At 50.9% G+C, this 12,659-nt stretch overlaps 1 protein-coding gene across 1 annotated transcript in view; it reads left to right on the top strand.

Moving 5' to 3' along the window:
• Positions 1–7,795, top strand: part of SRL (sarcalumenin) — a 37,633-nt gene extending 29,838 nt beyond the window's left edge. The window contains exons 5-7 of the mRNA XM_047714481.1: positions 2,198–2,314; positions 3,251–3,484; positions 4,670–7,795. Coding sequence (XP_047570437.1) covers positions 2,198–2,314; positions 3,251–3,484; positions 4,670–5,481 — 1,163 coding nt within the window. The 3' untranslated portion in view covers positions 5,482–7,795. The remainder of the gene's footprint in view (positions 1–2,197; positions 2,315–3,250; positions 3,485–4,669) is intronic.
• The last annotated feature ends 4,864 nt before the right edge of the window (positions 7,796–12,659 follow it).

Raw genomic sequence — 12,659 nt, 5'->3', positions numbered from 1 at the left:
CCTTGAAGCCCCCGCAGACCCACCCAAGTGGCTTTGGGCTGACGGATGGAATAGTGCTGTGCAGGGAGGGCGCTCCTGCCTCCTGATCCCCGCTCTTTGAGCTTGGCTTCTCTCTCCTCCCCTGTCCCGGTGCCAGGGATTCTGCCTCCCTGCCTGCAGGGGAACCTCAGCGTCTCACCTGTGGCCTCCAGCACATGCCAGTAACGCCCCCTGCTGTAGACAGCTGAAACAGCAGCCCCCAGAGAGCCCGTTTCTAGTTCTTCTCAGAGGGAGCTGGAAGATCCAGTTCCCCTAGTGTCCCCTGGACCTGGGTGAAAGACACTCTGCCTAGGATCTTTGTGGTTATAACTAGTCTGCCTATCCCTTCCTGTCCTCCAGCCAGGTGTTGGCACTCAGGGAGGCAAGCTACTCATCGTGTGTGTTTGCTCCATTCCTGAGAGGAATGGGGCAGGGCCGTGGTATCAATTTCAGGCAATTATATATGTGCCTGCCACTTACGAGACACCATCTTGGTCTTCTGGGACTAAGGTTCACCTCAGAGAAAGAAAACCAGCACTTCAAGAAGCAAGGTGCAGAACAAGAGGAATTCTGCACTCCTCTTTGTAGAAAGAAGATGGGGAATGTGGTATCTGCTCCTGTTGCTTAGACCGCGTGCATTAAAATACCTGGAAGAATACATCATGGGTGTTATGACTGAGGCAGACTGGGGATAGGGGTGAGAGACTTTCACTCTATACCCTTTCATACTTCTGATTTTTGAACCAAGAAATTAAATATATCAAAATGGAAAAAAAAAAAAAAAAAGAGGATCTACTGTCCAGGGCCTATGCGCCGGGCTCAGGAGGACCAAGAGGTTGGAGAATGTGAGGTGTACGTGATGCTGGGTTGGTCCCCGTGCTGTGGCTCAGGGACACGTTGCAAGGGCAGGAGCCTGTGAGTCAGCAGCCAGTGGCCCTGTCTCCCCCACCCCATGGTTTTGAAAGCACTGGAGGATTCTGCTTTCCCTTCTTAGAGACCCCAACTGGTGTGGCCCAGGCAGGTTGCTCTTCCTGACATTGGACATGGGGCCCAGGGACCCAAGAATTGCCTAGTCAGTGCTTGGTCCTGGGAAATAGATCGTGGTCTTTGGAGGCTAATTTGAGACTGGCCCAGAGCCCAGGGTCAGGCTGAGCCTGAGGTAGGATGTCAGGAGGCTCCCATCCAGGATGTCTAAGATTGTGTGAGCCTATCTCATGTCTTTTTCTTTCTGTTACCAATCCAGATAGCACAGGGGTTATTTTTTTCTTTAATTTAAAAAAAAAAATTCTTTTAAAGGATTTTATTTATTTATTTGACAGAGATACAGACAGAGAGAGCACAAGCAGTGGGGGAGCAGCAGAGGGAGAGGGAGAAACAGGCTTCTGCTGAGCAGGGAGTGCAATGTGGGGCTCAATCCGAGGACCCTGGGATCATGACCTGAGCTGAAGGCAGACACTCAACCAACTGAGCTACCCAGGCACCGCTTAACATTTTATTTTATTTTTTATTTTTTTAAAAGATTGTATTTATTCACTTGACACACAGAGAGATATCACAAGTAGGCAGAGAGGCAGGCAGAGAGAGAGGGGGAAGCAGGCTCCCCGCCAAGCTGAGAGTCTGATGCAGGGCACGATCCCAGGACCCTGAGATCATGACCTGAGCTGAAGGCAGAGGCTTAACCCACTGAGCCGCCAAGGCGCCCCCTCATTTTATTTTTAAGTAATCTCTACATCCAATGTCGGATTTGAACTCATAAACCCAAGACCAAGAGTTACACGCTTCACTGACTGAGCCAAGCCAGACGTCCCCAGGTAGCAGAGTTCTAACCCCTCCCCCTGTGGCAGCTCCCTTCTCCCCTTCTGATGAGCAGTTCCTCAGATGCAAACCAAGAGGCCTCACCCACAGTGAGCTCGGAGTCAGTGTTTGTTGATGTCATCTCCTCCTTCTGGAGCCTGTGTGCCAAGGATCTGTGTAAGGCCAGAATCACGTCTCCTCGCGTCTTTTAACTGGGTGATCACATTTACATAGCAAGAGACATGCCACTGATAGCCATACCCTGCCCGGTCCCATGTAGAATTCTCAAACTCCATTAGATGGACTGGGATGTGGCGGGAAGCACTGTGTCACTCCTGTGCGAACTTCATCAGTCACTTCCACGTCTAATTCCTGCTGCCTACAGATGGGGAGATTACTTCCAAACCCATGGTGCTATTCCTGGGACCGTGGAGCGTTGGCAAGTCCACCATGATAAACTACCTCCTCGGCTTGGAAAACACTCGCTACCAGCTCTATACAGGTAATAGCGGATTCTCGTGCACGTGTGTTTGGCATGGCAGTGTGCTCTGTGCAGGCACGATGAAATAGTCATGTGTGTCTTCGATAGAACAATGGGAGTTACATACAAGAAGCCAATAGCTACAGTCCGTGTTCACAGGAGAATTTGTAAACAACGGCTGAGAGATGGAAACCACCCAAACATCCACAGACAAATGAATGGATAAACCAAAGGGTCTATCCGTACGATAGAGTGAGGAGTATCATTCAGTCTTAAGAAGGAATACATTTCGGAAACATGCTACAACATCCATGAATCTTTTTTTTTTTTTTTAAAGATTTTATTTATTTATTTGACAGAGAGAGATCACAAGTAGGCAGAGAGGCAGGCAGAGAGAGAGAGGGAAGCAGGCTCCCTGCTGAGCAGAGAGCCCGATGCGGGACTCGATCCCAGGACCCTGAGATCATGACCTGAGCCGAAGGCAGTGGCTTAACCCACTGAGCCACCCAGGCGCCCAACATCCATGAATCTTGAAGACACTATGTTGAGGGAGATAAGCCAGACACAAAAGAACAGATGTTCTCCAATTCCATTTAGGAGGTGCCTAGAGTCATCCAATCCACAGAGAACAGAGTAGAGCAGAGATTACCAGGGCCTGGGAAGGGGGGAATGAATGGGGACAGGTTCAGTTCAGGAGGCAGATGGTGGTGAGGACTGCACAGTGGTATGAATGTGCTTAATGCCACCGAGCTGTACACTCAAAATGGGTAAAATGGTAAATTTCGTGACATTTATTTTACAGTTAAAAAAAGAAAGAAGACACTAGCTTAGCAAACAGGGTATCCAGTTCTTGGGGCAAACCCATCCTGAAACCCCTTGCTTATCCACTTACTTTGTAGTAGGGTCTCTGTCCCAGAGGTGACTGTGTTCCGACTGCCCTCATGCCCATGCGTGCAGGTGCTGAGCCCACCACCTCTGAGTTCACCGTCCTCATGCATGGACCCAAGCTGAAAACCATCGAGGGTATCGTCATGGCTGCTGACAGTGCCCGGTCCTTCTCACCCCTCGAGAAATTTGGCCAGAATTTCCTAGAGAAGCTGATTGGCATCGAGGTTCCCCACAAACTTCTGGAGCGAGTCACTTTCGTGGATACACCAGGCATCATCGAAAACCGCAAGCAGCAAGAAAGAGGTAATGGAGCACTTGTGTCCGAACACCTTGAGTTTTGTGTTAGAAAACAGTTCAGTGGTGGGTGGTAGGCAGGCAGGGGAGAGGAAAGATGGCCAGCGTTGTCCAAGGCAAATCGGATCCCAGTCCACGTGTACTTGACCTCTGGTTAACTTGGGTTCTGGTTTAAACCTGACCTCAAACTCCTCCTGGTCCAGGGTCTACTTTACCAGGCCTGCTTGACCATAAGCTTGACCTGCTTGACCATAGACTACCCAAAATTCTCTTCCAATGGGAGAAGAGTGCCACTTTGGGCCCAGCAGACACTAGGTTATGACAGAGGTCACTAAGTATTACCGTGACACGGGGCTGTATGCAGAGATGAGTCATCACAGGGCATCTGTAGGACTATAGGCCCAGATGGTGGATCTCAATTTATGGTTATAACTCTCATTTTGATTTTATGACCATTTTATTACTGGTAATAATATTGTCACTAATAATTATGATAGTAAATTCCACCTTTCTTCTTCTGTTATGCATCAGATAATTATGTGCATTACATTGATTGTTGTAGAAGAATTTCAAGACAGGTATTCCTAGTTTCTTTATTTTGGAAATAAGTGGAAGGAGTTAAAATATGTTGAGAACCTACCATGTGAGAGGCGGTTTTAGTTAGGTGTTTTCTGTTACTTACAGCAACATCATAATCTTTATATAGACCTAGGTGCTATTGTTCTTCTTGTCATTTTGTAACTAAAATGGTGAAGGTTGGAAGCTTTTACTCTTCTGGGCTGGCCAGTGGCAGAACCCAAATTCCAGTCTGGGTCTTGGGCCAGCTCCACATCGCTTCCCCCTAAATAGCACATCCTCTCCCTCATATCCTTCTAATTCCCTGACTTCATCCCTTCAATGTCTTTGTCACTGTCCCATATCTTTTTCGACAGTAGAAAGATCTCCACTTTGAAAAAGTATTTTATTTTCCTGGAGCCTTGGATTCCATAGATTAAGACAAGGATCAAGCTATTCTTGGCTCAGGGCTGACAAGGCCCACGAGATACACAGTTAATTCTTTGAGTCTTTAAAAGCCCAGAAAATCCCTATTGCCTTTACTTCCTTCAGTGCAGGCAATGGTTTGGTTCTGGAAGGGGGCACGAAGGGTTAGGGTAAGCTTGCTCAGCTTTACTTCTTACTCCCCCCCATCCCAAGGTTACCCCTTCAATGACGTGTGCCAGTGGTTCATCGACAGAGCAGACCTCATCTTTGTCGTCTTTGACCCAACCAAGTTGGATGTGGGTCTGGAGCTAGAGATGCTCTTCCGCCAGCTGAAGGGACGTGAGTCCCAGATAAGGATCATCCTGAACAAGGCCGACAACCTGGCCACACAGATGCTTATGCGGGTTTATGGGGCCCTCTTCTGGAGCTTGGCCCCACTCATCAATGTCACAGAGCCCCCGAGGGTGTACGTCAGCTCCTTCTGGCCACAAGACTACAAGCCCGATACCCACCGGGACCTGTTCCTCAAGGAAGAGATCTCTCTTCTGGAAGATCTGAACCAGGTGATCGAGAACAGGTTGGAGAACAAGATCGCCTTCATTCGCCAGCACGCCATCAGGGTCCGCATCCACGCCCTCCTGGTCGACCGCTATCTCCAGACTTACAAGGACAAAATGACCTTCTTCAGCGATGGAGAGCTGGTCTTTAAGGACATTGTGGAAGACCCCGACAAGTTCTACATCTTCAAGACCATCCTGGCAAAGACCAACGTCAGCAAGTTTGACCTTCCCAACCGCGAGGCCTACAAGGACTTCTTTGGCATCAACCCCATCTCTAGTTTCAAGCTGCTGTCCCAGCAGTGTTCCTATATGGGGGGCTGCTTCCTGGAGAAGATTGAGCGGGCCATCACGCAGGAGCTCCCCGGCCTCCTGGGAAGCCTCGGGCTAGGAAAGAATCCAGGTGCTCTCAACTGTGACAAAACAGGGTGTGGCGAGACCCCAAAGAATCGCTATAAGAAACACTAGGTCATTGTGTCTCCGTTCTGGGGTTCCTGTTGGTGGATGAGCTTGTGTCCTAACTGTCTGAGAAGTCCTGGTTTATTAACCCTTTGAGCCACACTGGCAAGAATCCTTACATGCCGGAGATTTGGGAGTTAATTGAGGCCAGTGGTGGGGGAGCGTGTGGGTCAAGGGAGGCGAGAGGAAACTGTGAATTATATAGTGTGCCCATCTTCTTGCTTCCGTGGGGGGGCCTGACTAAGACAGGTCAGGCCCCGCCAGCTTTTCCTGGGTCCTATTGCAAAGGGACAGAAAGCAGCTAAATTCTAGTGTATACTGAAGTGATGCGTGTCCAGCTGAAAGCAGCTGAAATTCTCTTTTATGTCTCTAAGCTGGGAAAAAGAGGGAAGACTTGATTTCTGTAGGGCTGCTTGGGTCCTTCGTGACTTCCTCTCATGCAGTCTCCTGGCCCTCCTCCTTCTAGGCCCTCCTCCCTCCTTCCTCATGGGGCAGGAGAACAGTTTAGGATACCAGAATGCTGAGAGAGAACAGGAGTCCCGTGGGCCAGGAGAAGGTGCTGCCTTCCCCCTGCCATTTCTCTGATGTAGTCTTCTAAGCTGGTTGGGAAGCTCAGTCCCTTTCTCAGCCCCAAAAGGAGGCTGAGTGTTCCATGCAAGTACCAGAGGGGCTCAGAGGGTTAATTGGTTTGCAGTGTGTCTTTGTCTATTGCATGTCTTGGAAAACTCAGACCCCAAAGGCGGGTTTCAGAGGGGACGATGGAAACCTTGCTCCTTTTCCTGAGGGTCTTCTCTGGGCAGCCCATCTCCCCCAGACGAAGAGGAGGCAGTTTCCATCCCTTCTCTGCAGAGACGCTCTGCAGAAGAGTCGTTCCCTCCTGGTTTTCATGCCATGGCTTTTCCTTCCCCTTCTTCTCCATTCCCTGATGTGCCGACACTCAAAACTCAAGAGTGATTGCCCACGAGTCAGAACCAGCATCAGGCACTCGGTGTGGGCGGAAGCCAAGGCTTCACATTCAGTGTCCGCCTGAATTGATACTGGTTTGCACCACGCGTACCACAGGGCAGCCAGTGCCTTCAAATCCGTGTGAATATGCATGTCCTGCCTTGTCCGAGAGCGAGAGGAGGGAGACAGCAGAGGCCAGCAGGCACGGAGAAGGGATGCGCTGTGAGGCTCCTGCCTGGCTGGTGGGCAACCCCGGAGGGCAGCAGGGAGTGGAGGGAAGGAACCTTTTGATGAAAAGTAGGTGAGTGAATGGTTTGTGCAAATCCAGGAGACCTGGCTCTGGGCTGCCCTCTGCGGCACCTGTGGCCTCATGAGCCAGTCTCCCTTGGGAATGAGTGATTTGGGGGGCTTCAGCATGAGGCCTGAGTCAGGGCCCACCAGCACCAGGAGGTCACCTTGGACCAGAAGGAAAGTGAAGATGAAGGCAGACGGGAGGCACTCCGAGGACGAGGCCGTGGAAGTGAACTGCTGGTCAATCAGATCAGGTCCCTGCGGAGAATTCGGAATTCCTGCTTCCCAGAAGGATTAGCTCTCGGGTGCAAGCTGCAGCAGGGCCTGGAACCTCCCACAAGTCAGCCAGAGGCGCCAGAGCCTCCAGGACATTGCTTCTAAGGACAGAGCCAAGCAGAGCGCTGGGGTCTGCTGGGGCGCCCAAGGAGTCTGGTGACCAGGGCCTAACGAGCTGCTTTTCTTCTCATTAAAATCCACCCTTGCCTCACCGCACCTACCGTCTCAAGAGTCTGCCCTCCTGCCTTGCCTCTTGATGCTCCCAATGCCTTCGAGCAGCTCAGGCAGGTCTGGTTTTCTCCATGCAGCTGGGTGGTGCACAGTGCAGACCCATGCCAGCAGCCGATGCCCCTGTCACTCTGCGGGAAGTGGGTGTGAGGAGGCCAGTACCTTCATTCAGGATCTGTGTTTTCATGGGGCGGGGGATGACATGACCAGTGTGATTGTTTCTCCCTTTCTTCGTTCCATTCATTTGCCTTTTCTCCCTCCTTTCCCTCTCCTCTTTTGTTGACCTGACTTTTCTCTAAATTGCCAGTGGGCTCATCAGCCGGCCCGCCTGGGCTTTCCATGCTGTTTGGGCCCTGCTCTGTGGATGTGGATTTCAAGTAGAATTCTGACTCTTTGGTGGGGGGGGGTGTGGATTGGGACCTGGGGTAAATTGAGGATCCTGAGATTTCCCCCCAAGAGGAGTTATCTGTAAGTGTTTGTGCCTGAACAGTGCTATTTCTCTCCAAAGTGGAAGCTTTCCAGTGTTAATGCCATTCTGATTTCATCGGGGAGGAAATCTCAATAAAGTTCAATCTCTCTGGGACATCTCATGTTTTCTCATGGTCTCCAGCCTGCCTAATCTCTTTCTCTTCCTCTTAGACTGATTTCTATTAACACTTGTTTTTCAAGCAGTTTGAGGCCCACAGCAAAGTGGAGAGGGAGGTAGAGGTTTCCTGCACGCCCCTGCTCCCACGGTGCACAGCTGCCCCACTAGCAACACCCCTAGCGTGGGACATGTGTTCCCACTGGTGAGTAACACCCCCAGCGTGGGACATGTGTTCCCACTGGTGAGCAACACCCCCAGCGTGGGACATGTGTTCCCACTGGTGAGCCGATCCAGACAGGCCAGAGTCACCCAGAGTCGACGCGTTAGGGTTCGCTCCTGCTGATGTGCATTCTGTGAGTTTGGACAAGTGTGTCACCATGTGTCTGTCCTTAGAGAATATGGGGTATTCCCACTGCCCTAAAAATCCTCTGTGCTCTGCCTGTTCATCCTTCCCATCTCTTCCCAAACCCGAGTGCTACTTTCTAAGTTTCTTAGGGATAGATAGATAATCCATGAATTGCCCACTCGTGTTTTAGACACCCCCAGCGGCTTCTTCTCTAGACCCCTGTTGCTTCTAGCCTCCCCCCGCCCAATGTCAAAGATGGCCTTGAAACCCAGGTTTCCCATTGTAGAATTGGAGATGAGGACATCCTCTCTCCTCAGCCCCTGACTGTCATTCTTCCTGATGTCTGTGGTGGTAGCCCATTCATAGGAACTATGGAAGTGTCTGTCCCCAAGTCTCTCAGAGAGGCAGACACACCACTCTGTCTACTCTGTCTGTGCCCTCAACCATGCCGCTGCCCACTTGGTAGCTGAAGGTTCTCGGGAGGGAGCTGGAGAGTCTGGGCCGAATGGAAGGACAGTGCCTCTTCTTGGCTTCTGCTGAAAGTGGTTCTCCCTGCGCCAGGATCCTGGACTTCCTCCTTGTACTTGTTTTTAAAGGGAACTTACACTGTCCTTGACTCCCCAACCCTGTGCCCCTCAGAGCAGAGCTTCTTTACTTTGAAATTTTACCTCTGGGGTCCTGAGGACCTCACACCCTGGTTTAGAGCGTGTTTGCAAAGGAAGGAACTGGGCTCTGGGGAGCCAGTGGGAGGCTGGAAATAGGGGGCGTGTGAGACTGAACAACGTGCCATCATGAGGGGGTCAGCACAGGGAGGAGAATTCGGTGGCCACCCGCTCTGGGTTTCCTGTCGGGAGAGGCTGATCTCAGGGTGGGATGAGTAAGGCAGTGTGACTCATTGCCTCCCTCTCCCCTGCCCTCACCTGATTCGGGGGTCCACAGTCAGCAATGGAGTAGCCTGACCTAGATCAGGCCACTGCCGCCCTCCCCCAGGTCAGCTCTCCCGCCCATGACTGCAACCAGGGTTTTCCCATGACTGGGAGAAATATGGAGCATTTCCCTGGAAAAAGGAAAGTAGGTGAGGATAGATGTTTCAAAGATAAACATCACACACTAGAACCTGCCAGCATTTTCAAAATTGTGCTATTTCACAAGCCCTGTACCCTACTGACCACCTTTACCCTGTCTGCCATGAGGACAGCTGGATGCCACGGAGAAGGCAAAGTCGAAGACCATCCTAAACCCAGCCTGCTGATAGGAGGGGCCTAACGGACAGGGGATCTCCATGGGGATATGTACGTATCTGAGTATGTGGGGGTTACCTGTGGCTATATGTACAAGGGGTGTGCAAATGCCTGCACGGAAAATCGGCGTGTGTGCAAGCCCTCGTGTATGTGTTTGTGGCCGAAAGATCTCCGAATATGTAGCACAGCGCCCAGCACGGAGGGCTCATTACCTGCAAGCCGTCAGAATGAATGAAACAGTAAGCAGGTTTGGGGCGAGTAAAGAAGGTGTCTGTGCGCCACATGTGGTGTGTAGAGGGTCCTGGAGGGGAAAGGGATGTCTGGGTGTGGCTGTGAAGAAGTAATTGTATGAATGACGTGTGGATGACAGGTTATGGGAGCACGGATGTAGGCAGGTGTGTGCACGAGGATAGATGGATGCCCCAGCCAGGGGTGGACCCAGGAAAACCCAGCCATAGGAGGACACCTCCGAGGCCCGGGCTTTGCAGTTGCAGCCCTCCTCCCCACCCGGTGAACTAAGGGGAAGTTAGAGCCTTCAAAAACTTACAAGTACTGGCAATGTTTTGTGCTGATTCTACTGTCTGTGACATTCGACTCGAGCTTCTCCCAGTCCAGGGAAACCTTAATTTTTCTTGACAAGATCATAAAGGCAATAAAAGAGAAGCATAAGAAAAACAAGAAAATCAGAGTAGAGATATGAATTTGCCCGTAGCAAAGGTATATCCCACAGGTTCTAAGTTATTCCCTGTATCAAAGGGTAAAAAAATAACCTGCTTAATTGAGCATTCTTCTGTGTCTGCTTGCACTGTGGAAACTGTTCTGTTTTCTCATCATTTCAGGAGGGAAGAGAACCAGCTTCTAGAGTTTTGCCAGGAACTGGGCTAGAGACCTATAGACATTCCCACAGTTACACTTGACGTGATGTGGTAATTCTAACAGCCACACGCCAGGCCACAGGCCAGGTATTTTCCATGTATTATTTCATCCAGTGCTCACACAACCCCACAGGTAGGGAGCCGTCTGCTTTGGAAAAGACTAGAGACTCTGGAGTCGGATGGCTTAGGTTTTGTCCCGGGCTCCAGTACTTACTGGCTGGGCAGCATCAGGCAAATGACAGTTTTGTCTTTCAGAATACTCAGCCATGAAATGGAGATACAAATAGCCCCCCCACCTCCCCTGCGGGGCTGGGGGGAGGATGACATCACTTAAAACATGTAGTGTGCTTGAAGTAGTACGCAGCCCACAGCAAGCATTCCATGCTGTTACTAGTCTTCATATTTTACTGATGAGAAGACTGATGGTCAGAGCGGTGGGGAGGTGGCGTGTGGAAGTGGGAGGGCCAGAATTCCATCTGAAACCTGACTCACAGCAGGGCGGGTGAGCTTACTTGCCCAGGGTCACATTTGGGGACACTGGTCTTTCTGATCCCAAGGCCTTTCCCTCCTCTTCAGAAACTGGCGAACACGCAGAATTGCCTGATTTTTTTAATGGTCCGTCAACACCTTGACACTTGATGGTAACAAAATTTTAAAACACTTAAACATGATTTGCATTAGAAAATTTATTTATTTAAAAGATTTTATTGGGGCACCTGGGTGGCTCAGCAGGTTAAAGCCTTTGCCTTTGGCTTAGGTCATGATCTCAGGGTCCTGGGATCGAGCCCCGGTATCAGGCTCTCTGCTCAGTGGGGAACCTGCTTCCCCCTCTGCCTCTCTGCCTGCCTCTCTGCCTACTTGCGATCTCTGTCGAATAAATAAATAAAATCTTTAAAAAAAGGAAAATATTTTATTTGAGAGAGATTTCACATTTGATCCTTACCCTGATCATCTTGTAAAGTAGATGGGGGCAGGCATATCTATTATCCTTAAATCCAAATCCAGCACGGGGAAGCTGCATCTCCAGAGAAGTCCAAGTTCACCCAGCTAAAACATGACAAACCAAATGAAATGGCCCACTTTCTACCCATCCCACTATCCCTTCTACTACATTCAATCACACTGATTTGTGTTAATATGGAGCCTAGAGCTATTTTGATGCTACATTTTTCTGACACACAAAAGAGTGACTTTATTTTTGTGAGGAGTGCAGATTATTTGGGTTATATTTCCATTTTCTCCAGACTTCTGAATTTTTTCCCCTATCAAAACTTCAAAAGATTTGGAGTGTACACAATTGTTCAGGCGTAATCTCTGCCCTAGGGGAGCTAACCATCCAGTTAGGGACACAAGGCATGTAACTGGAGTGACCAGGCAGATCCTGGGGTAAGACCGGCCACATGTCCCAATCACATTACAGCACACATAGTGGGGCAAAGGACTTTCTTTCTCCCTTGTAATTATCTGAAAACTTCCACCCGTTCACACAGACTATTTAAACATTTAACAGATTACCTCTGGGGAGGAGAATCCCTTTACATAATAACATCAGGACTCTCCTGGGAATACTGGGACACCCTGGGGATTTGGAGTTTAGAAAGGGAATGGAATTCTAGCTCCACTCTAAAAGACTGGTCAGGTTTGGAAGGGCAGGGAGGAGGCCCACGCATCCTGGGAAAGACCAAGGGCCCAGACTCAAAAAGGAAGACATCTGTGAATGGCCAGTGATCAGTCAAGGTGAGAAGACATGGGTTAGGGAAACCTGGCCCTCAAATGGAAGCTCAAGGAGTCTGGGCTTGAGGCCACTGCAAGTTTCTGGACAGAGGGGGCCATGAAGAAGCAGGAAAAGTCTGGCAGGCAGCAGCAGCGGGGCTCACAGAGAGACCAGAGGCTGGCACCAAGAAGCCTATTTCTGCAAGCCAGCCTATGTGGTCCACGGTCTGCTGCTTGGGGGGCCGTCAGGTCTCTGTCCTCCCCAGATGCTGCCCCAACGCTAGGAGCTGGGGACCAGTGCTGGAGCCCCGTAAGGAGGCTGTGGAGGAAGCCCACCTCAGCAGCCTGGTCCTCCTTAAGAGCCCCTCTCGGGCCCTGGACCCCGGTGCTCCTGGTTGACCCCAGCTGCTCCTGGCCCCGCCTCGGGTGCAGATCATCCGACTGGAAAGGATCCCGGGCCCCCGTCCTCACCGCAGCGGGGCCCGCCTTCCCCGAGGCTCTCCCCCATGCTTTCGAGGGGAAACTAAGCCTCCGAATAGGGCGTTCTGGACCCCGGACGAACGCGTGGGGGAACCGGGCCCCTGGCCGAGCTTGGCCTCGTCCCTCAAGCCGGCTCCTTAGCACAAACCGCTATCCCAAACAGCAGTTAGCCACTGTAAACCCGCGGACCCCCCGCCGGGGGAACA

The sequence above is a fragment of the Lutra lutra genome, chromosome 18 (assembly GCF_902655055.1).
Source record: "Lutra lutra chromosome 18, mLutLut1.2, whole genome shotgun sequence".
NCBI lineage: Eukaryota > Metazoa > Chordata > Mammalia > Carnivora > Mustelidae > Lutra > Lutra lutra.
Note: the sequence above shows the minus strand (reverse complement) of the source record. Positions and strands in the feature narration are given on the sequence as shown.